Source organism: Zalophus californianus, chromosome X (assembly GCF_009762305.2).
Source record: "Zalophus californianus isolate mZalCal1 chromosome X, mZalCal1.pri.v2, whole genome shotgun sequence".
NCBI lineage: Eukaryota > Metazoa > Chordata > Mammalia > Carnivora > Otariidae > Zalophus > Zalophus californianus.
The window spans coordinates 76,234,359-76,256,836 of NC_045612.1; the positions used below are offsets into that span (position 1 = coordinate 76,234,359).

The 22,478-nt window shown below is 40.9% G+C and overlaps 1 protein-coding gene and 1 long non-coding RNA gene across 5 annotated transcripts in view; one reads left to right on the forward strand and one right to left on the reverse strand.

Moving 5' to 3' along the window:
- Positions 1-15,654, forward strand: part of VSIG4 (V-set and immunoglobulin domain containing 4) — a 54,711-nt gene extending 39,057 nt beyond the window's left edge. Inside the window, exons 4-9 of one of the 4 annotated variants that reach the window (XR_003522739.1) lie at positions 7,147-7,209; positions 7,743-7,820; positions 12,249-12,353; positions 14,547-14,568; positions 15,210-15,325; positions 15,427-15,654. Coding sequence is in view for 3 of the 4 variants with exons in the window: in XM_027609625.1 (XP_027465426.1) it covers positions 7,147-7,209; positions 7,743-7,820; positions 12,249-12,353; positions 14,547-14,568; positions 14,908-15,145 (506 nt within the window). In the remaining variant the exon portion in view is untranslated. The other 3 variants (XM_027609625.1, XM_027609627.1, XM_027609626.1) reach the window with 3 other exon arrangements.
- A 1,254-nt stretch (positions 15,655-16,908) lies between these two features.
- LOC113931163 lies at positions 16,909-21,660 on the reverse strand. Its single transcript, XR_003522700.1, has 3 exons — positions 21,570-21,660; positions 20,458-20,540; positions 16,909-18,802 (listed from the first exon to the last, which is right to left on the reverse strand). It is a non-coding gene; the product is annotated as an uncharacterized LOC113931163 (long non-coding RNA).
- Between the last annotated feature and the right edge of the window lie 818 nt (positions 21,661-22,478).

Consider the following 22,478-nt stretch of genomic DNA (forward strand, 5'->3'; position numbering starts at 1 on the left):
AGGTTAAGGACCTCTTGTCCCAAGCTGATTTCAGAATTTTCTCTTTATCTTTGAAATTTGCAAGCTTCTCTATCTTATGTCAAGGTGTTGACCTATTTTTATTAATTTTGAGGGGGGTTCTCTGTGTCTTCTGGATTTGAATGCCTGTTTCCTTTCCCAAATTAGCTAAGTTCACAGCTATAATTTGTTCAAATAAGCCTTCTGCCCCTCTGTCTCTCTCTTCATCTTCTGGGACCCCTATTATCTGGATAGTAGTTTGCTTTATGGAATCACTGAGTTCTCTAAGTCTCCCTTTGTGATCCAGAATTTCTCTTTCTCTCTTCTTTTCAGCTTCCTTATTCCTCATCATTTTATCTGCTATATCACTGACTCTCTCTTCTGCCTCATTTATCCTTGCTATTAAAGTCTCCATTTGTGACTGCATCTCGTTAATAATATTTTTAATTTTGGCCTGAATAGATTTCAGTTCTTTTTTATTAAAGATTTTATTTATTTATTTATTTATTTATTTATTTATTTATTTGACAGAGAGAGACACAGCGAGAGAGGGAACACAAACAGAGGGAGTGGGGGAGGGAGAAGCAGGCTTCCTGCTGAACAAGGAGCCCAATGCAGGGCTCAACCCAGGACCCTGAAATCATGACCTGAGCTGAAGACAGATGCTTAACTGACTGAGCCACCCAGGTGCCCCAAGATTTTAGTTCTTTTATTTCTACTGTAAGGGATTCTCTAGTGTCCTCTATGCTTTTTTCAAGCCCAGCTAGTATCTTTATAATCATTGTTTTAAATTCTAGTTCAGACATCTCCCTTCTATATATATTGATTAAATCCCTGGCAGTCAGTACTACCTCCTGTTCTTTCTTTTGGGGTGAATTTCTTCATCTTGTCATTTTATCTAGAAAAAAGTAGAAGAAAAAGAAAAGACAGTAATAAAAAGAACAACAGAGGAAAAAAACAGAAACCAAACAACAAAATAAGAAAGAATCAAACAAGAAACAAAACAGAATACAGAAAACTAGATCCTCAGTGTGTTTCAGTCTGCTTGTTAAAATAAACTAGATCCCAAAATAGGAAAGGAAGAAAAGAAAAACATATATATATATATATATATATATATATATATATATATATATATATACACACACACACATATATAAATTACAATGAAAGAAAATAAAAATAATATGTATATATATAAAACATTTATATAAAATAAAAATTTAAAAAAGAGTAAAAAAGAATTGAAATAAGAAAATAGCTGAAAATAATACTGAAGGACTAAAGAGTTTAAAGAAACCCACAAATGCCATATTCTGTTTTCCCCAGGAGCTGAAGTTTTGCAGTTCTCTATTACCTGTAAACTTTGTGCTAGTCAGTTGTTCCTGGTGGTCTTCTGCAGGAGGCGCCTGTTGAGCTGATTCTCAGGTGCCCTTGAAGTTGTGGAAATGTGCCTTCCTTGCCAGGGAGCCGGGGTCAGTGTAAGTGGCTTCAGATTCCACTATACGGCGCTGTTTTGCTCCCTGAAGGCTTTCAGGACCTATGGGAGGGATGAAAATGGCAGCACTCCACTCTCTAGCCCTGGAGCTGAAGGTTCACACCTCCCACTCTTCAGTGATCCCTCACAGAGAAGCAGTCAATCACCCTTGTCTCCCTGGTTTCTGTCTGAACTCCGTGTTCACCCAGCCTGTGATTGAGTGTTTTTATCTGAAGCACGCAACTGAGTTTCAAGACTACAATTTTTAGAGACTCCTGCAGCACAGACCATGTTCTTCCTCCCAGTAGAAGGGTGGGGGGGTATCTTGCCACACCTCTGCGTTTTGCTGGGCCCCTGACAGAAGAATGGTGGCATGACCATGCAGCGGTTTGCAGTTTATGGCAACACAGCACAGAAAGTCGGCACCTAGACTCACTCTTTTCATCTGGCTTCCTCACTTTTATGCCTGGGAACTCTGCCATACTCAGGCACCCCTGTTCTTCTTGTGACCCCAGGAATCCTGAGACCATACTGTTCCACCTGGGATTCTGCTCTGATTTGCCACTTGAGCACCTGTAAGCCAGGAATGTCCCCCACTGAAGCAGACTTCTAAAAGTTCTTATTTTGTGCTCGGCTGTTTATCATCCTTTGTGGTAACCTCCTTAAGCCGGCTCCCTCCCCTCCACCATATCCTCAGATATATCACCCTGGATTCAAGTCTCTGGACATCCTACCTTCCAAAGAGTCATCACTTTCCTATTAGTAGAATTGCAACATTTTTATGTCGGATCTCTGATTTTTTAGGTGTTTGGAATGATGTGATAACTATTTAACTGAATTCCATGGTCCAGACAAACTTAGGGTCCCCACTCCTCCACCATCTTAACGCTTCACCCCCCACTCCCTACTTATATTTGTTTTGATTAGATCCCTGGACATGATGTCTTCCAGTTCTTTCTTTTGGAATGAATTCCTCCATCTTGGCATTTTGCCTAGACCTTTGTTTACTGTGTGTTAGGAAAAGCTGTTATGTTTCCTGCTCTTGAGAGTAATGGCTATATTAAGAAGAGGTCGTATACTGTCCAGAGCATGGTGCTTTAGGAAGGTTTTTTGGTGTATGCTGTGTGCACTCCACTCTTGTGCTTTGACTGCTCTTTCCTTCTGATCAGTCCTTTGCAGAGTTTCTTCTTGCTTGCAGTGTGGAGTGTTTGGACCTGGTCCAGTGTGTGGCAACTTTTAACGAGGTGTGTTTCAGTGTGCCTGTTAGAAAAGGCTAGGTCCTATTTCCCCTAGAACTGAAGCTTTGCAGCACTCTATGATCAGTAGACTTGGCACATGCAGGGGTGTTGGGCTGGTCTTCTGGGGCAGGGGCCTGCTGCACTGGTTCTCAGGCTACTTGTCCTTGTATAGATGTACCTGCAGTGTGCAGTGGGGGTGGAACTTGGTGTAAGTTGTTCCAGCCTCCACTGGGAGTACTGTGTTGCTCACTGAAGTCTGTCCCTTCTGGTGGGCAGGGGGAAAATGGTGTCACTCTACTCTCTCAACCCCAGAAAGGGGAGTTTGCACCTGTTGCTGTTTAGGAAGCCCTCACAGAAGAGTGAACAATCTCCCCTCTTCTGTTCCCTCTCGTTGAGCCATCTGCCTACCTGGTGGCACTGTACTGCTGTGTCTATCTCAGGCATGTGGCTGAGTTTCAAAACTCCAAATTTGGGGGACCTGGCATAGACCAGACCTGCACTGATCCTCTGGGGGAGGGTCTCACCATGCTGTGGCTACTGCTGTTTTGTCCTAGAAACACAGTCCCACGACCATGTGGGGCTAGGAGTTTACAGTAAAGAACAGCCAAAAACTGGCTTCCAGGTTAGTTGCCTTCAACAGTTGCCTCTGCTGCTATGCTAATTAATGGGACCACCAATAGCTCCCACCTTCTCTTTTGTTCCCTGAGAGGCAGTACCACCTCTCCCAAATGCACTCCAAGAAGGGGAACTGTTTCTCCACATGCAACCCAGGGGATCCTAAGCCCACACTATCTGCTCTTGGACCTCTGCCCTCCTTCCCCACAGAAGCACTGCTAAGCACACCAGGCACAACACTGTTGATGGTATGGACTTCTAAAACTTCAGACTTTGAGCTCCCCTGCTTATAAAAACTTGTGATAGTCAACCCCACTCCTTTTCCCAAACAATGGTTTGGGGAAGAGTTTTTGTTGTTTTTGTTCAGTCCCCTGCACACTGTTTTCATTCTTTCACTCTCTCTTTCTATCTCACTCCTCTCTCTGATCAGGGGTCCCTCACCTCTGCAGCACCCACAATTTTTTCCTCCCCCAAATCAAGTCTCTGCAGTACCTTCCACAGTGTAGCCATTTTTCTGGTTCTAGATGTGCAGTTTGTTCTCTCAGTCTTCAGATCAATTTCTTGGGTGTTCAGAATGATTTGACATTTATATGGCTGTGTTTGAGGGACAAAGCAACCATAGGGTCCCCCTACTACTCAGCTATCTGGAGACTATGTAGTTGTCTTTAAATCAGATAGAAGAAAAAGAGTTACTAACAAAAAACATTTATACCTTCTTTATATTTACTTATGTAGTTATCTTCACCGATGCTTTATTTCTTCATGTTGATTCAAGTTACTACCTAGTGTCCTTTTATTTGAGTTTGAGGAACTCTTTTTAGGATTCCTCATAGGACAATTTGGCTGGTGACAAACTCTCCCAGTTATTATTTATCTTGGAATGCTTCAATTTCTCCTTTGTTTTTGAAGGACAGTTTTGCTAAATATAGAATTCTTGATTGATGGGATGTTTGTTTTAGAGCTTTGAATGTCATCTCAGTGTGTCAAAACTTCCATTGCTTCCAGTAAGAAATCAGCTGTAAATCTTTTTTTTTTCTTTAAAGATTTTATTTAAATTCAAGTTAGCTCACATATAGTGTAATATTAGTTTCAGGGGTAGAGTTTAGTCACTCATCAGTTGCATGTAACACCCAGTGTTCATTACATCAAGTGCCCTCCCTAATACCCAATTACCCCATCTTCCCCCACCTCCCTTCCAGCAACCCTCAGTTTGTTCCCTATAGTTAAGAGTCTCTTATGGTTTGCCTCACTCACTAGCTTTATCTTATTTTGTTTTTCCTCCCTTTCCCCCATGTTCATCTGTTTTGTTTTGTTTTGTTTTGTTTTGTTTCTTAAATTCCACATATGAGTGAAATCATATGGTATTTGTCTTTCTCTGACTGACTACTTTTGCTTAGCATAATACACTCTAGTTCCATCCACATCATCACAAATGCAAAATTTCATTCTTTTTGATGACTAATGTTCCATTATATATATATATACATATATATGTATATATATATATAATGGAATAAAATAAAATAAAAATAAAATTACATCTTATTTATCCATTCATCAGTTGATGAACATTTGGGCTCTTTCCATGTTTTAGCTATTGTAGATAGTGCTGTTATAAACATTGGGGTCCATGTGCCTCTTAAAATCACTATTTTCTTTTCCCTTAGATTACTGCCTAGTTGTGCAAATGCTGGGTCATAAGGTAGTTCTATTTTTAACTTTTTGAGGAACCTCCTTCCTGTTTTACATAGTGAGAAATCAGCCATAAATCTTATTGAGAATCTCTTATACATGATGATATGCTTCTCTCTTGCTGCTTTCAATATTGTTTCATGGCTTTGGCTTTTAATTATGTGTCTAGGTATAGATTTTTTTTAATTTTCCTACTTAGAGTTCACTGAGCTTCTCATATTTGCAGAATAATGCTTTTCATCAAATTGGGACTTTTTTTGACATTATTTAAAAATAATATTCTGTCCTTTTCTATCCTGTATTTCTAAGACTTTTATTATGTGTACATTGGTACACTTGATGGTGTCCCACAAGTCTCTGAGGTACTGCTCATTTTTCCTCATTCTTTTTCTTTTCTGTTTTTGTGGCTAATTTCAATTGTCATCTTTTCAAGTTTATGGATTCTTTCTTTTGCCATTTTAATCAACTCTAGTAAATTTTTCTCCCCCTCGTGATTTTTTTTCTTTTTGGTGATTTTACTTTTTAACTCCAGTATTTCTAGATGGTTCTTCTCTTATAATGTATGTCTCTTTATTAATATTCTCTATATGGTTTGAATCAGTTTCATTTTTTTCAGTTCTTTAGGCATGGTTTCCTTTAGATTTTTATAACATATTTAAAATATTTTATTCAAAATCTTTGTTTAGCAAGTCTAATACCTGTGCTTCCTCAGAAACAGTTTTCATTTATTGATTTTTTTACCTGTTTATGAGCTTTCTAGTTTTTTTGAGTATCTCATATTTTTGTTGAAAACAAGTTTTTAAATAACATAATGTGACAATTATTGAAGTCTGATTTTCACTTTCTCCAGGGCTTCTTGTTGACATTGTTTGTTGTGTTATTTGCTGTTTGTTTATTTATTGACTTTTCTGAATTAATCCAGTATAGTTTTTTGTATTCTTTGTCATAGATGGCCAGTGAAGTCTCTACTATATTAGCTTAGTGGTCAGCTAATGATTGAATAGAGATTTCCTTAAATACCTAAAACTAATAAATCTTTTTTAAAGGTCTCTGTTGCCTGTTGAAATATGTCTTGAGCACTCACCCAGGCAGCTTATAACTGTGTCATAACCTTTACTCCTTGCTTACATGGAGTCTCAAGGCTAGCCAGAGGGAAAACCTTATGATCTTCTCATGTCTTTCCTGAACATGCACACAGCACTATACTTGGCAGTGACCTTCTAGATTCTTAGGAATGTGTCAGAGATTTTCAAAGCTTCTATTTCATTCTTCAGTTTTTCTTTTTAAGTTTTTTGGTCAGTCTCTTGTTTCCCTCAATTGTTATCCATTGTCTCAGGCAGCTATGTGACACATATACCCCTCTCTCAAGGGAGAGTTGTAGCACTGGATAACTAATAAAAACAAGCCTTTTGAGTCAGGAAATCCACTGCACAGGTCAATAATGACAGTTATTTGGGAATTGATCTGTTCTGCTCAGTCAAAGTTACTATTGGCCTGGGGAGGAGTAATAGGGTTATGGAAATTCAAATGGCACCAAATTGCTGTTATTAACAACAGTGAAGTGTTTTGTTTTGTTTTGTTTTGTTTTGTTTTCTAAAAAATGTTCCCTGGATTGATGGTGCAAACCTTTGGCTATTTTCTTTATAATTTTGGGGAAAAAATGTTGATTTTGAAAAATTTTGTCAGTTATTGTATTGCTTCTATGAAGAAACAAATATCCAGAAGTCATAACTCTACTATTCCCATTGACATCACCCACAGCCAACTTCTTTGTAATATTTTCTAAGTCCCTCTCAAGAAAATTAGTAGCTAAATTTCAGAAGATAGTAAAAACAAAATGTCTTTCCAATTCATGTTGAAAGACCCTTTAGACTCTAGTTACACATTCCTTGGGGGTCTATGAACCCTAGTTTAATCTTATCTTGAAATGATGTGAAAGATGAACAGGTAATACCCAACTTTCCAGCATCATGAGAAAAGTGTTGAGAGAGGTTCAGGTATAGACCTGACTGGCTTTACTTACTTCCTCTTAGTTAGCTTTCTTACTCATTTACTAATTTCTCCAGGGCATTCAACTGTTCACTCAAGGGTGCCAGGGCCCTTGACTGGGCTCTCTTTTCCTTGCAGATTCCTCAAAGCCACTCAAGCCTAAGACTGAAGCACCTACAACCATGAAATCTCCCTTAGAAGGTGAGTTTCACTATGGTTCGGGTGCAATAGAGTCCTGAAATGATGCCATGGAAGCCAAAAGAGGAGACTCCATGCCATTTTATGGGTAACAAGAGGTCACTGGGTTCCTCAGAGAAAACATGACAATAACAGAATGGAAATAAAAGAAAGGTAACAATGATTAAAAAGTTGCAAGAAAGTGGAAACATAAATATGTATACTCTTCTCTGTGAAAACTTCTGAGGCAAAAGTAAGAGAGAGTTGGAATACTCATGTGAGAAAAGAGAAAGCTCTGACTTTTGTTTTGCTCCTAATTTGACTTTCTGTGGGATTTTGGATATGTTGCACCACCCCCTCCAAGGGCCTCTTCCCACCACTAACAATAAGGAATTAAGATACCTCATCTCATAGTACTAATGATCAATACATGGCCAGGAATTCTGGAAAGCTCAGCATTGATGTCCGATGAAGGTACCCAAACTTTGCAGTCATGCTCTACCTCATAGTTCTTGGCTGGAAGAGAGGCCTCTGAGCCTAGTACTTTGTTCTCATAGCAACCTCTACAGTGAACCTGATTTGGAACTGGACCACTGAAGTGGATGGCTACCTTGGGAAGACCAGTGCTGAGCCAGGTAAGGAAAAGTCAGGATTTCTATCCTTCCTTCTTGGCTCTGAACTTTACAACTGAAACTTTCCACAATACACACTGTTCTGTGGAATTTAATTCTTCAAAACTTTGCCACACAAAGCTCAAAGGCCCTGGAGATGAGCAGGGTTGGTGGTATGGAGAGGGAGAGATACAAATTCAGTAATGAGCAAAGTCAAAATGGGGTTAAGTGGTAGATGTGTTCTTAGCTAGTTCTCTGTTGTCATAGTAATACACCTCCCAGATACTCTAAGCAAGAAGAATGGGATCATGACCTCAGCCAACTCTCCTAGGGAGATGGGCATTGGACTACATAAGGGTATTTTCAGGGCCTCATTACTTGAGCTCTTAACCAGGGCTCACCAAGCAACTTGCAGCTGATTTCTGATTTCTCCAAAGTTTCAAGGATCCCTAAGTCATGATCTCAAAGATCCAAACCCCAAAGAGAAGCTTTTTTGTGTTTTACCTGGAGCTTATAGTCAGCTTGTATACCCTGATTTGACTGCACTGATGGTTAAAATAGTGAAAAAAATGTTATAGTAGTTGATAATTAGATGCTTTCCTTAGTCACTGAACAACCTATCATCACCTGAGCTGGTCTGCCTTATCCCTTAGAGCTCTCCAGACAACACATGGTCCTGCAACAAAAGTGTCGATGCCTAGTATAGCAGGGGGCTTCTGAGACTCCAGGTTTACAGTAAGCATCTGTTTCAATTAGTTGATGCTAAATAGTGATGGCTATCATGACCGGTTTCATCCTTTAATTGTGTATCATTAATGGTGGATTTCTTAACTATTTTATTTTATTTTATTTTGGGGGAAGAGATAAGACCTTTATTTATTTGTTTGTTTTATTATGTTCAATAATTGTGGATTTCTTAATGCCCATGTACTTCTCCCCTGCTGGTTGCACGGCTTTTTGTCTATCTTTAGGTATAGTTCAAACCTGTTTTGTGGGCTACTTTTGGGTTGCCACCTTTGACTTAAAGGCTTCTATAATTCCATGCCTCTTGCAGAGCAACATCCAATGAAACAAGGGAGATTAGAAGATAATTTTTGGAGAGTTGGTTTGAGAAAATGAGAGGATAACCCAAGGGGAATGGAAATTCTCAGATATTTTGTGTGTGCCCAGCATCCTCCAACCGTTTTTGTTTTGTTTTGTTTTGTTTTGTTTTGTTCACTACTTGGCTCCCTCTAAGGGGGATCCTTCCTTTAATCTCCATCAGTTTATAGCTTGGGTTCTCTCATTCCATCCAAAGCAGCAGAATACACATTCTTTTCCAAGTGCACATGGGTCATTCTCCAGAATAGATTACAACCTAGGTCAGAAATAAGGCCTCAGAATGTACAAAAAGATTGAGATCATACCAGGCATATTTTCTGTTTTGTTTTTTTTTAAAGATTTTATTTATTTATTTGAGAGAGAGAATGAGATAGAGAGAGAGCATGAGAGGGGAGAGGGTCAGAGGGAGAAGCAGACTCCCCACCGAGCAGGGAGCCCGATGCGGGACCCGATCCCGGGACTCCAGGATCATGACCTGAGCCGAGGGCAGTCGCTTAACCAACTGAGCCACCCAGGCGCCCCAGGCATATTTTCTGACCACAACACTATGAAACTTGAAGTCAACCACATGAAAAAAAAATTTGGAAAAACCACAAATACATGGATGTGAAACAACATGCTACTAAACAATGAATAGGTCAATCAGGAAATCAAAGAAGAAATGTAGCTTGGGTTCTCTCAGCTCCAACCATAGTTCTGAGGATCACAAATATCAGATTTTTTAAATTTATTTTTTTTTAATTCAAGTATAATTAACACACAGTGCTATATTAGTTTCAGGTATATAATGTAATGATTCAACAATTCTATACATTGCTTAGCACTCATCATGATAAGTGTACTCTTAATCCCCTTCACCTATTTCACCCATCCCTCCATCCACCTCCCTGATGGCAATCACCAGTTCTCTATATTTAAGAGTCTGTTTTGTTGTTGTTGTTGTTGTTGTTGTTTTCATGTTTTCTTTGTTCATTTGCTTTGGTTCTTAAATTTCACATATGAGTAAGGTCATATGGTATTTGTCTTTCTCTGACTTCTTTCACTTAGCATGATACCTTCTAGATTCATCCATGTTTTTGCAAATGACAAAAATCGCATTATTTTTTATGACTGAGTAATATTCCAGATTTCTAAGACAAAGTATTTTAGGGTATGGTAAAAATAAAGCCAGTTGCAGCAACAAATCCTAAGGGCAGTGGGATTCCTACCCCTCTCTATCCCCTGATCTCACCCCCTAGATTCAGAATACTGTAGCTACAAGTGCATTAGACATTATACAATCTTTTCATTGAACTTATGGGAAAACTAAATCCTACTCAATAATTTGAGTAGTCACTATTTATTTTTCTCTGAGGGCTATAAAAATTAGTGCCTTAAACTTAGTGCCTTAAAATAACACAAATGTATTATCATACATTCCTAGAGATCAGACATCTGACACTTTGAGCTAAGATCAAGGTATTAGCAGGGCTGTTTTTTCTGGAGGCTCTGAGGAAGAATCAGGTTCTTTGTTTTTTCCAGCTTCTAGAAGCTACTCACGTTCCTTGGTTCTTGGCCCCCTTCCACCATTTTCAAAACTAGCAATGTAGCATCCTCAAGTCTCTCTCTAACTCTGATCTCCTTTGTTTCCCTCTTCCACTTTTAAATCACTCTTTTGATTACATTGAGCCTGCCCAGGTAATCAAGATAATCTCCCCATCTCATGGTCAGTTAATTAGCAAACTTAAATATATCTGCAACCTTAATTCCTCCTTATAATTTAAACTAAAATACTCACAGATCCCGGGGATTTGGATGTGAACATCTTTGGATAACCATTATTCTGTCTGCCACAGTCATACAAGTAAATAACAGATCCAGGACTAGAAGCCCAGTCCAGTGGTTTCCTTGAGTTTGTAGGCACAATGGGGATAGCTAACTCAGGAGACTCAGTGGACACATTTTTGAAGAAAAAGAAACCTGAGCACTTGCCCAGAGAGTGTGAATAAAGAATTATTTTCTTAATTTTTTAAAAATTTAATTTCAATTTAGTTAACATATAGTGTATTATTAGTTTCAGGGGTAGGATTTAGTGATTTATCAGTTGCATATAATGCTCAGTGCTCATTACAGAATGTGTCCTCCTTAATGCCCATCACCCAATTATGTCATCCCTCCACCCATATCCCCTCCAGCAACCCTCAGTTTGTTTCCTAAGTTAAGAGTCTCTTATGGTTTGCTTCCCTCTCTGTTTTTATCTTATTTTATTTTTCTTTATCTTCCCCTATGCTCATCTTTTTTAAAAAGATTTTATTATTTATTTGTCAGAGAGAGAGAGAGCACAAACAGGGGGAGTGGCAGGCAGAGCAGGCAGAACAAGCAGAGGGAGAAGTGGGCTCTCCGCTGAGCATGGAGCCTGATGTGGGACTCAATCCCGGGATCCTGGGATCATGACCTGTGCCAAAGGCAGACGCTTAATCAACTGAGTCACCCAGGTGTCCTTATGCTCATCTTTTTTGTTTCTTAAATTACACATATGAATGAAATCATATGGTATTTGTTTTTCTCTGAGTGACTTATTTCACTTGGCATAATACCTGCTAGTTCCACCCACATCATTGCAGATGGCAAGATTTCATTCTTTTTGATGGCTGGGTAAAATTCCATTGTATATATACATATACTACATCTTCTTTTTCCATTCATCTGTCAATGGACATCTGAGCTCTTTCCACATTTTGGCTATTGTGGACATTGCTGCTATAAACATTAGGGTACATGTGCCCCTTCGAATCACTATGTTTGTAACCTTTGGATAAATACCTAGAAGTGCAGTTGCTGGGTTGTAGGGTAGTTCTATCTTTAACTTTTTGAGGAACCTCCATGATATTTTCCAGAGTGGTTGCACCAGTTTGCATTCCCACAGTGTAAGATGGTTTCCCAAGGGAAAGAAAAAAAAAGTTTTGGCTAGAAGTAACTGACCAGAATATCAATAAGGTAGCATTTTTGTGAAGTGGGAAGTCAAGGTACTATTTTCTCTTAAGAGTAGGTGAAAAAAAAAAAAAAGGAGTAGGTGAAAATCTCTAGTCTTGGCCCCATGGAAAACATGGAGTACTAATTCAAATGCCCAGGCCAATCAGCCATCAATTAGTGGGTTTGGAAGAATGTGTTTATACATGGAGTCTCTAGCCTCTTTCCAGTCTTTCTCATAGGTCTGGGGTCTTGTTTGTCTCTCTGATTAGCTAATAAAGCTAGGAGAAAATTAAAAATGGGAAAAAAAAGAGTTATGGGCTAGTCTGGGCTGATCCTTGGAATCTCTGTTTCTGAACTCATTTTCAACCATATATCTCTTTGTCTTGTTTTGCCTCCTAGGAAAGGGCCTGCCTGTCTTTTCCATTGTTCTCATCATTTCCCTGTGCTGTATGGTGGTCTTCATCATGGCTTATATTATGCTCTGCCGGAAGACATCCCAGCAAGGTGAGTGATGAGTATGACTGAGTGACTTTGCTCATTAATTCATTCTGAGAGTATAGTTAAGCATAAATTCTGTGTCAGCCACTGTGCTGGGCACTTCAAAGTGCTCTTAGCACAGTTTGGGATTGAGGGCAGGGGTGCATGGAGGCAGACATGCAAGCCAACAATGGCAATATGATTTATTGAAGTTAATTCACAAATCCTTAGTACCAAGCCTAGTACAAGCCATCTCTGTAATGGATTGTCTAATGAGGTTGTAAGAGAAAGAGAAGTCACAATCTTTGGCCTCAAGTTGCTTAGAATTTATTTAGAAGATTCAAAGTAGAAACATGGAATTTATCAATATCCATACATAGCAATATAGGCTATAGACTCAAAACCTGGAGAAAACAATCAATGCTAAAGGTTTTCAGAGAAGAGAGTCAGGGCTGAAGTGATTAACAAGGGCTTGGAGGATGAAAACAAATTAGAAGTGATTAACCAGGCCTTGGAGGATGAAAACAAATTAGAAGGCAGCATTCCAGAAAGGAGGAACTATAAGAGTAAAGGTGCAAATGTTTAAAAGATGACTGTGAGTGGGGTCATCAATGTAGAAAATACATGGGTAAATGCAGGGGAAAAGAAAAGTTTACTCCTGATTATGAAGTGTCTTAAATAAGAGCCTAAGGAACTTGGAAATTTTTCTCTAGGCCTTGCAAAGGAACTCAAAGTCAACAATGTTTTTTTTTAAGCAAAGGAGTGACATTATGAAGGTGCAGTTGTCAGGACCATTTAACAACTGTGAGCCAACAGAGGAGGAAAAAGAGAGTTTGGATGTTGATTTCTAAGTAAAACCTAGCTACACCTCAATACCTGCTGCATTGGCCATTTTGCCTAACATTAGTGTCTTTTTCTCTGTAGTAGCTCCTATTCCCAAGTAGCCTGGTTTCCACCATGATTTTCTCCAGCCAAAGGGGAGAAAGGAGCCTTGAGTATTTCCTTCTCCTGGGTCTTAAGTATAAGCTCTGGTCTTGGCCAGTTAGCATAGCTATGACTCATGAGGCTGAACTTGAAAGTAGAGATATCTCAAGTAGCCACAAATCCCAGGAATACTAAAGGAAAAATAGTCATCATGGTCTCAATGAGACTAGGTATAAACTGTAACCATATTTGATTGTTTCCCTCTCAAAAACCTTCCAGGGCTTCTCAGGGCCCAGGGGATAGAAGTCAAAATGTTGTATTCCATTTAAGGTCCTCTCTGATGTAGCCTATCCTCTTGACCCCCACCACTCCTTATTTTCATTTCCAATCACTGGAGTCAAAGGAGGATAGGCCATACACCTCATGGTCTTATGTTTTTTTCCCATCTAGATTGCCTTCCCAAAATTTCTATTATTTACCTCTCTATAAGAGAGAGATAGCCTTGGGCCATTAGTTCAATGTAATATGTAGTTACTGATTGCCTACTATGTGCCAGGCAGTGGGCATATAATAATGAAAAAGACAATCCCTCTGTTATGGGAACTACCAGGCCAATGGGGGAGGTAAGACATGGAAACACATGGCTGTATCACAAAGTAGAGGGTGTATGGCATGCTCTGTTTGCTTTGTTGTGGTTTAATGCATGCATTCCCAGTTGTATTCCTGTAAGATTATAAACTCTATAGAGGGCAGTACCAAGAGACATCTATCTTTGTACCAGGTTATTAGAGCCTTTAAGCCTTCACGGAATGTAGATAGTTCTCCTCCACAGACACTAGGGGGCAGTGGTGTTCTATTTAAAGACCTATCCTGGGTGCACCGTGGAGGTGAATGCATTTTGGCTTTGGTCATGGTCCCTGACAGATTAATTCAGACCCTTCTGCCTGGGCTCTGGCCTGGCCACCAAGTTGCCACAAAAACTCCCTGGAATCTTTGGCAAGATTCCTGGGTGGGGAGTGGGTCCAGTTCCAATGTCCCTCCCCCACCACACCAAGCAACTGTTCCAGCCCAATGTCCTGAGTCAAGAGTATGCCAAAGAGGATAGTAACCAAGTGTGCTTCCTCTTCCTTTCTCTGAGAAATCTGTATCCTTGTGCTTCAGTTTACCTTCCCAATACCTCCCAATCCCCCCTTCTCTCTCCCCTTCCCTTACCCTTTGACTGGTAACCAGTGTCCACTTTTAACCCTTGTCCCCTCCCCATGGAGACTTCTGATTTGATTCTTCCTTCTTTTCTAGAGCATGTCTACGAAGTGGCCAGGTAAGACTGCCTCTTCTCTTCCAACTTCTGAACCCTTCCCTGCCCTCATTCTGTTAGTCACTGGCATGGAGGAAAAAGAGGTTGGCACAAACCCAGTTCTAAGCTCAGAGGCCTTCAGGGTCAGGACACTGCTTTCTTCCCTCTCTGAAGCACCTCCTAAGGTTTTTCTTGGCTCACTGATCACACAGGATAATCCAGGTCCATCAACCTACTATTCCCAGAATCCCTTGATAAAGCAAAAACCTAAGGGTCAGTTGGCAAGAATTGGGACAAAAGTGTGGGAAACTAGAATCCCAGCCTCAATTCCTTCTTTACGGATGGTGGGATCTTGGGCCACAGGGCACATGCCAGGGAGGCCAGCAATTCTGGTGAAACCTGGAGAGTGGCCATTTTCACAAGTGGCTGCTCCAGCGAAGAGCCATCTTCCCAGACCCCAGGCAATGACTACTCCGAGGATCCCTGCCTGGGCCAGGAGTACCAGATCATCGCCCAGATTAACAATGACTATGCTCACCTGCTGCATACAGTTCCTCCAGACTATGAGCTTTTGGACACCAAGGACAAGGACGTCTGCTAAAAATGCCCTGCTAAGCCAGGGCCTGCTGATATAATTGCCTATTAAGCCCCTGTTTTCTGCATAGCCACCTTCCCTGCTACCTCTCTTCCTGGATGACCCAACATGTCTTCCCTGCCCAACACTGAGGTTCCTAAGAGTGATTGGTTTTACCTAAGAAGTTACCATATGCACTGCTACTGGGTAAGGTCTTAGACCCTTCTGTTTTCCCTTCTTCTACTGCTTCTCTTCGAACACCAGAGGGAAGTTCCCATAGCATTAAGACTTGGTCATCATGCCTCCAGATACCACGCAACTTTGGCCTCTTGCCACCAGAAGACCAGAGGGAAACTCAGCTTTGCCAGCTCAGGGGACCAGTTGTTTCCAGGATCACTTCCCTTTTTTTTAAGGGCCAGATAGCTTTTAAATAAGATTTGTAACTAACAGGTTAGGATTCAGTTTTGCTCCTGAACTGTGAGTCTAGTGCTCTGGTATTCTTTTGATGCTCAATAAATATCTAATCATGATAGCAACCTTGGTTGTATTGGTCTTCTCTCAAGTACCTACCAAGTGATTAAAGTGAGACTAGTTGAGGTGTTTGGGGACTTGGAATTAAAAATAGCACCTTTTCTTTTTTGGTCTTTCTCTTTCCCACCCATGCCATCTTTACCTTACTTCAGAGGTGGACCCATCTGGGATACAATGAATGTTTGGCAAGTTAGTACCCAACTGTCTTCCATCCCTTTCTCTGTAACCCTGCCAACTCCACCTGGATGACTCTCTTAAGTCAGTTGGAAACCTGAAAATGAAGGATCCCTTCTTCTGTTTCAGGGGACTGTGGATGCAGAGATAAAGGGCTCCTTTCTTTCCAAAGTATGGATACACCACCCTCAAAGATTTCTACCTCCTAGAATCCTAAAATCTTTGCAGTAGTTGTATTCATCATAAGTTATCTCTATCCCCTGGCATCTTCTTACAATGTAGAGTAAGGGTCAAAGCAAGGAAGTCTTTTTCATCAAGCATAAATGGGAAATAAGAGTGTAGGGGTGTGTGTGTGTGTGTGTGTGTGTGTGTGTGTGTGTGTGTGTGTGTGTGTTTGTCCATTTGTGTGTGTGCACACATGCATACAGCTTTATTTCAGTCTCCTCTGTGAGGACCTGTTCTAGGCTGGCTCAACACTACTTCCTTTCCCGCATATAATTCATGTCAAACCAACCTCTTGCTCTTCGTGGAACCTGTTTTTGCTGCTTTTGATTCCAGTGCAGTCCTAAGGTCAGCTCAGGTTTCACCAAGAGCTTCTCTTTGGATGATTACAGAAGTCAAAATAGTACAAAGAAATGAACAAGAAAGAATCCTCTGCTTCACCACCATCTACCCACCAAGTCCATGATCAAAACCTCAGTGTTTTCCCCAATATGCCAGATTCACATAGCTGGTGAAAGGAGCAACTTATTCTTCCCCATCATGCTTATAAGCCTCTGAAACAAGGACCCACCCAGGCGAAACCTCAGCTGCCTTCACAAAACAGCTGTGTCCAGACGCCACAGCCTCAGGAAAAACAATTATCTCTTCCTACTACCCTTGGAGAAAGGAATGACTGGGGTTAAGAAGAGAATCCTAGGGCGCCTGGGTGGCTCAGTTGGTTAAGCAACTGCCTTCGGCTCAGGTCATGATCCTGGAGCCCCGGGATCGAGTCCCACATCGGGCTCCCTGCTCAGCAGGGAGTCTGCTTCTCCCTCTGACCCTCTTCCCTCTCGTGCTCTCTGGCTCTCATTCTCTCTCTCTCAAATAAATAAATAAAATCTTTAAAAAAAAAAACATAGAAGCTATTTGCAATCCTAGTAAAAAGACAACCTAATTTAAAAAAAAAAGAAGAGACTCCTAACCATATGTCCATTAATAAAAGGAGCCCCAAACCCAGGAACACTCCCCTGTTACCCCCATAGAAGCTATGGACTCCCAGGGATATTTCAGAGTCTCTTGTCTTAAAAAGCTTAGAGATCATTGATTTTAATTCTCCCTTATTACAGGTGAGGAAATAAAGCCTAGAGAGGAACAGTAACAGTCTAAAGTCACACACATCAAGTCAATGACACAACAGAGATCAGAAAACAGGTCTGTGAACTCCTAGGAGCATATTCATTGCAGTAGAAAGCTTCTGGATATCATCTTTGCCCAAAAACTAATACTTTTTTTTCCATACAAGACAAGCCAGTAAGAGAGTCCTGGGTATAGGGCTAGCCCAAACCTGCAAGGTAAGCTAAATAAACATGGGATGATAATATATAATTGTTTTAAGCAGATGGCTAGTCAGGGAAAGCTGGAAGACTGAAAAAGATTCCCAAAAGAGAGAGAAGATACAAAGTCCCTCTAGGACAGTTTTCCAAGTTTTGTCCAAGAGATGGCCTACAGAAAAAAAATTCCACGATTAGATAGGCATGAGAAATGTTTCATTCTATAGCTCCCTATTGGAGATTTCCAATGCAACATTAGAATATTAAAGACTCTGAAAGTTCTGAAATAAAGCACCTGTACAACTTTGAGTTACCAAATAATTCCAAAACATATTTGTCCTCTGAGTCTACTTTTTTTGCCTTCCTCCTCCAGCCCTGACTCTATTTCTCAGGAGGAAAACCCCTCACATATCCTATAGCATTATGATGACCACAGTTTAATTTTTTTCACAAAATTCCTGGATGGCATTTTGATCCAAAACCAAGGATAATGGTCTAGTACAAAGTCAATCAATCAGTAAACATTTATTATTTTCTGTAACTAGAGTACTGATCTGCCTGCTTGGGTAGGGATGGAAAGGAGAGACAGCAATCAAGGAAACATAGTGTTGTCCTCACAATTTAGTGGGGAATTCAAAAATATCCCCTAGAAAAGTTTACTAACAGTTCAAGAGGTGCTATTAGGTGATAGGAGAAGAAAGGGGTACATATAAGGACCAAGGCAAGGAGTGTTCAAATGAAGAAGAAAAAAAGTGTAAGTTAACTTTCACAAGTCTTTGGAGACACTAGATTTTGGCTGGACCAGAAGTATGAGAAATAATTGAATAAGCAGGAAAAAAAATGGAGAAAGTATAACCAGAGGAAAAAAGACATGAAGAAGAAGAAATATAGATAAGGTCAAAATGCATTTCGATGTCAAGGCTGAGTATCAGGAAAGTGGGTTTCTAAGCCCTGTCATGAAGCTTGTGTGAAAATTCTGGTGTCCTTACTGGTAGACTCTGTAGCGGAATGTGAAGAAAGGAAATATGAATCAAAGAGCACTTCCATCCCTGGGCCCTATATACTTTTCAGGGTAGACCATTTGCCCCCCTCAGGCTCTGCCAATATAGAAACAATACAGGGCTATAGCTTCAAGAGTTGCCTCACTTTTCCCCTGGCAACCTCAGATACAATGCTTCAGCTCCCTCAGAGTCACCGAAAATAACTTGTGACAGATTAGTTCATGTTTGGCAAGTGATTGTGTATCCAGCTGGCAGTTTATTTGTTGTATCCCAACTGTCCTGGCCTGGAGCTGTTAGGCATGTGCCGCACTTGGGGTATTTGACAAACTGACACTCTACCACACGGAGTGTCCAACTCAGCTTGTCAAATACACGGAGCGTGGCACTGCAGGAGGCCAGGCCAGGGGCTTCAGTGGGGAGGCAAGATCTTCCTGGGAGATGTGGCCCTGGAGGGAAAGAAAGAAAAATGAGTCACACCCTGAACCCCAGAGAAACTGCTGAGGACAAGGACTAGCTGAAACACCAGAATAGGGAAGTGAACAAAATAAGGATAAGGCTCCCAACCAGAAGATGGATCCTAAGGGAAGGCCCAGTTGAGATCACAGATGAGGCCCCAGTGTTCAAGTTGGGGTCCTCAGGCCTGAGTACTATAGCTCTGGCATTTCTTAGGGTTCCAAGCTTCAGTGGACTCCTATATGCAGTAGGGAAAGAATTTGGTTATTGTCCTACCTCTCTGACCTCAGGAAAGGACTAGGCCCCAGAGTCAGTGTCCATGCCTGCCCTTCCTTACCCTCCCACAGTCTTGTGGTTATGAATATAGACTTTGAGGTTAAACATAGGCTTGAATTTTGGCTCTGTCACTAAGTAGCTAAGAAACCTCAGATAAATTATTCATCTCTCTGAGCTTGTTTTCCACATCCACAAAATGGGTATGAGTACCTACCTAATCAGTTATTCTGAAAATGGCATGAGGTAATGTATATAAAGCTTTTATTTCAGTATTTGATACATAAAAAAATGTTCAAAAAATGGTGCTTGTGCTACCAGAAGGAAAGCAAGGGCCATTGACAATTGATTTAACAGGGTCAGGACAGATGAAACAGGAATGCTTTATGGCCTCAGCCTTTCCTAACATGGTCTCCCTTGTCCCATCAGGACTCAAGAATGGCAGCTATAAAATGACCATCATCTAGTCTTACCCACTCATATTATAAATGAAGAAACAAAGGTTCATACTGAGGAAGAGAGTTGCTAAAATTTATACAAGCAGTACAGTTTGGGCTGTGCTCTATCACCCCATTGTGCCTTTCAGGTTTCCTCATTGGTTCTTTTACCTCCCTGTTATGAATATCTCTCTGAGAAAAGGGAGACACATCCACAAGGATGGCAAAAGACAAGCAGTAGGCTTGGCAGTTAGGCACTGGGATCTTTCCACCCACAGCCATTAGGGAAATGAGGAAGCGGCCAGCAGCATGGTCAGGTCTGGAACTTCTAGGGAAATTCCCTTGGTAACACCCAGATTCTGTTGATAAAAATTCCAGGTTGTCTGTGTCAAATGTCTCACCCTCCCTACTGTGGCAATTGATCTGTGAGAAAGTAGCTGGCCTATATTAAATACTGGCCACTTTTCGTAAAGTGGCAAACATTGCAAGATTTTCAGGAATAGAAAACTGCCCCATGAGGTCAGAATGCCCTGTCCCAGCTAAGACAAGGCAGAGGGACTTGTCTTTCAGGAACAACAACAACAAAAAGTAGTTTTTAAAAACAAAACAAAACCTCAATTCTTTTAGTTTAATGTATGTTAGTGAGAGGGTGACATGCTTCTCCAGTTTGAGATCTAGGAGTGACTTCAAATATAAGTCTATAAAGAGTTTTTCCCATCCTCTCACTTCCCTTATCTATTCAATCCACCTCAAGACACCCAGAATTGTGGTTCTTTCAGCCAAAGCAACAATCTTGGTCACCATATATGGTATAGTGCAAAGAATCATACAAACTTGGATTCTAACACTGCCTTAGGTACCAACTAACCAATCATGGCATTGGGCAAGTCTTTCTTTGAGCTTTAGTTGTCTTCTCTGGAAATGGGGACAAGACTTACCTGGCAGAATTGTTAGGAAAGTGGTGAGTTTTCCAGAGTTTCCCATATAGGTGGTCACAGGCACCTTGGCTCAGTCCCTGGAGCTGTGGGTGGAGGCCAGCCAAGAAAGCTGATTAATAGAGTTTGAGTTCAGGATGGCAAGACAGAGAGAACTGGACTGATGCCTTTTTCTATCATTACCCTTATTGGCTACCAGCTCCAGTGAGGACCTGGATAAACTGAAGATATCTGCAGCCTCCTGAAAGCCCTTGCTAACTTCATAAAAAAAGAGAGAGAAATATAAGATGGCTAAAGATTTCTTCTTAATACACTCAAAGTTGAAGAGCCTTAGAGACCATGTCACCCCAGTATTAATGGAAAGAGTCAGTGGCTAAGCTGAAACCAAATAGGTTTTATTTCCACTCTTGATGTTCTAGTCCATGCCTCTCCAAAAAGTATATATAAGAAAAGTAAGTTCAGTTGAGAAAGGCTGGTCAGACCCATAGGAAGAAGATGTGAATAGCTAAATAGAGATATTAAGGAACTCTGAAAGCTCTTCTCTTGGTTCTGTCATACTAGACAAAACAACATCATTTGTCTCCTGACCTACCCTTGCAGGGTTAACACAACAAACAGCAGGACTTGCCCTGCACCTGATCCAGTTGGGCCTCCTCATACATACTGGAGGCAGTATGGAATTTTTTTAGGCATGGTTCATCCCCCCATTCAGCCCCACCCAGAGATATTTACTCAGCATCACTCTTATGTCCTTTCTCAACTGAGAGTTGACAACCATCAAAATAAGGGATATAAAAACAAAAAGAGTCTTTAGGTAAATGGCAAAATCAGGGCTGCTACTCAAATTTCCTGACCCCTGAGTCCAGAGAACATTCCACTTCCATGTGGCTATCTCTTAAAAAGCCTGTTTGAAGAAGAAATGTCATCCTCCTTTCTCACTATTAGAAGTTTCAGGATAGAAGACCACTGGGAACATTCTTCTCACCCACCCTTGACCCAGGATCCCTGAGGAGAGTATAAGGAGAATGGGAAAGGCAGGTCCAAGCCATGTTTGGTAGCCATGGACACTGCCCCAGCTTGGGAATCCAAGCAGAGAGGACAAATAGATATTATACCTGTTACTGGAGTGGTGTCTTGGTCTCAAAGGAGGCAAAAGTTTCCTGGTGATGAGCCAAACTGCAGGGGCCAGAGGTAACTGGGCTTTTTGCCTGGAGCAGGAAGGTCGTGTGTTTTGAAGGGCCTTTGGTGTCTTCAAGAGGAAACAGAAATGAGGAAGATAAGGCTGAGGTTAGCCAACGGAAATCTGGGTGCAAAATGACAAAACAGTGCTGTTGTGAAAGGGTTCGCTACTGCAGCAACAGTTCCCACTGCCATGCACCACCCCACCCCCCGCCCACTCGTAGCTGACCTCCAACAGATACTGGTTCTCCAGGCTGCAATGAGGGAGCTCCATGCTGCATTAACACTTTTCCCAATGTTAATGAGGGAATCCTGGGATGTCACAGCTGAGACATTATCAATTGAAAATCCACATTGTCAAAATTGAGAAACAGACCTTCTGAGAGACGAAAGAAAATTCCTGATATCAAAAAACAAATTAGTGGCATAGCTGGAATATAAATCCACTTCTATCAACTCCAAAGCATGGGTTCTTTCATTGTCAGAATGCCTCCTGGTCCTGAAATACCCTTTTTACTTCCCTTTGACATGGCTTCTCATCTGGCACAGCTGCATAATTTGCAGGGCCTAGTGCAAAATGTAAATGAGGGGCCTCTTATTAAAAAAAAATAAGAATTTCAAGATGGTGACAGCAGAACATTAACCCATATTGTGTGAGGTCTTCCTAAGCATGGAGACCTGGGAAACTTTACAGGTCACATGCCTATGAAGCAGGCCCTTGCTGGCACAGCTCTGGCCACAGATCACATTTTGGCATCCAGTCACTTACAGAAAGAAGGAAAGAAGGAAATTCACATCAATAATAAGATTATGTGCTTTACATGTATTATCTCATTTAATCATCA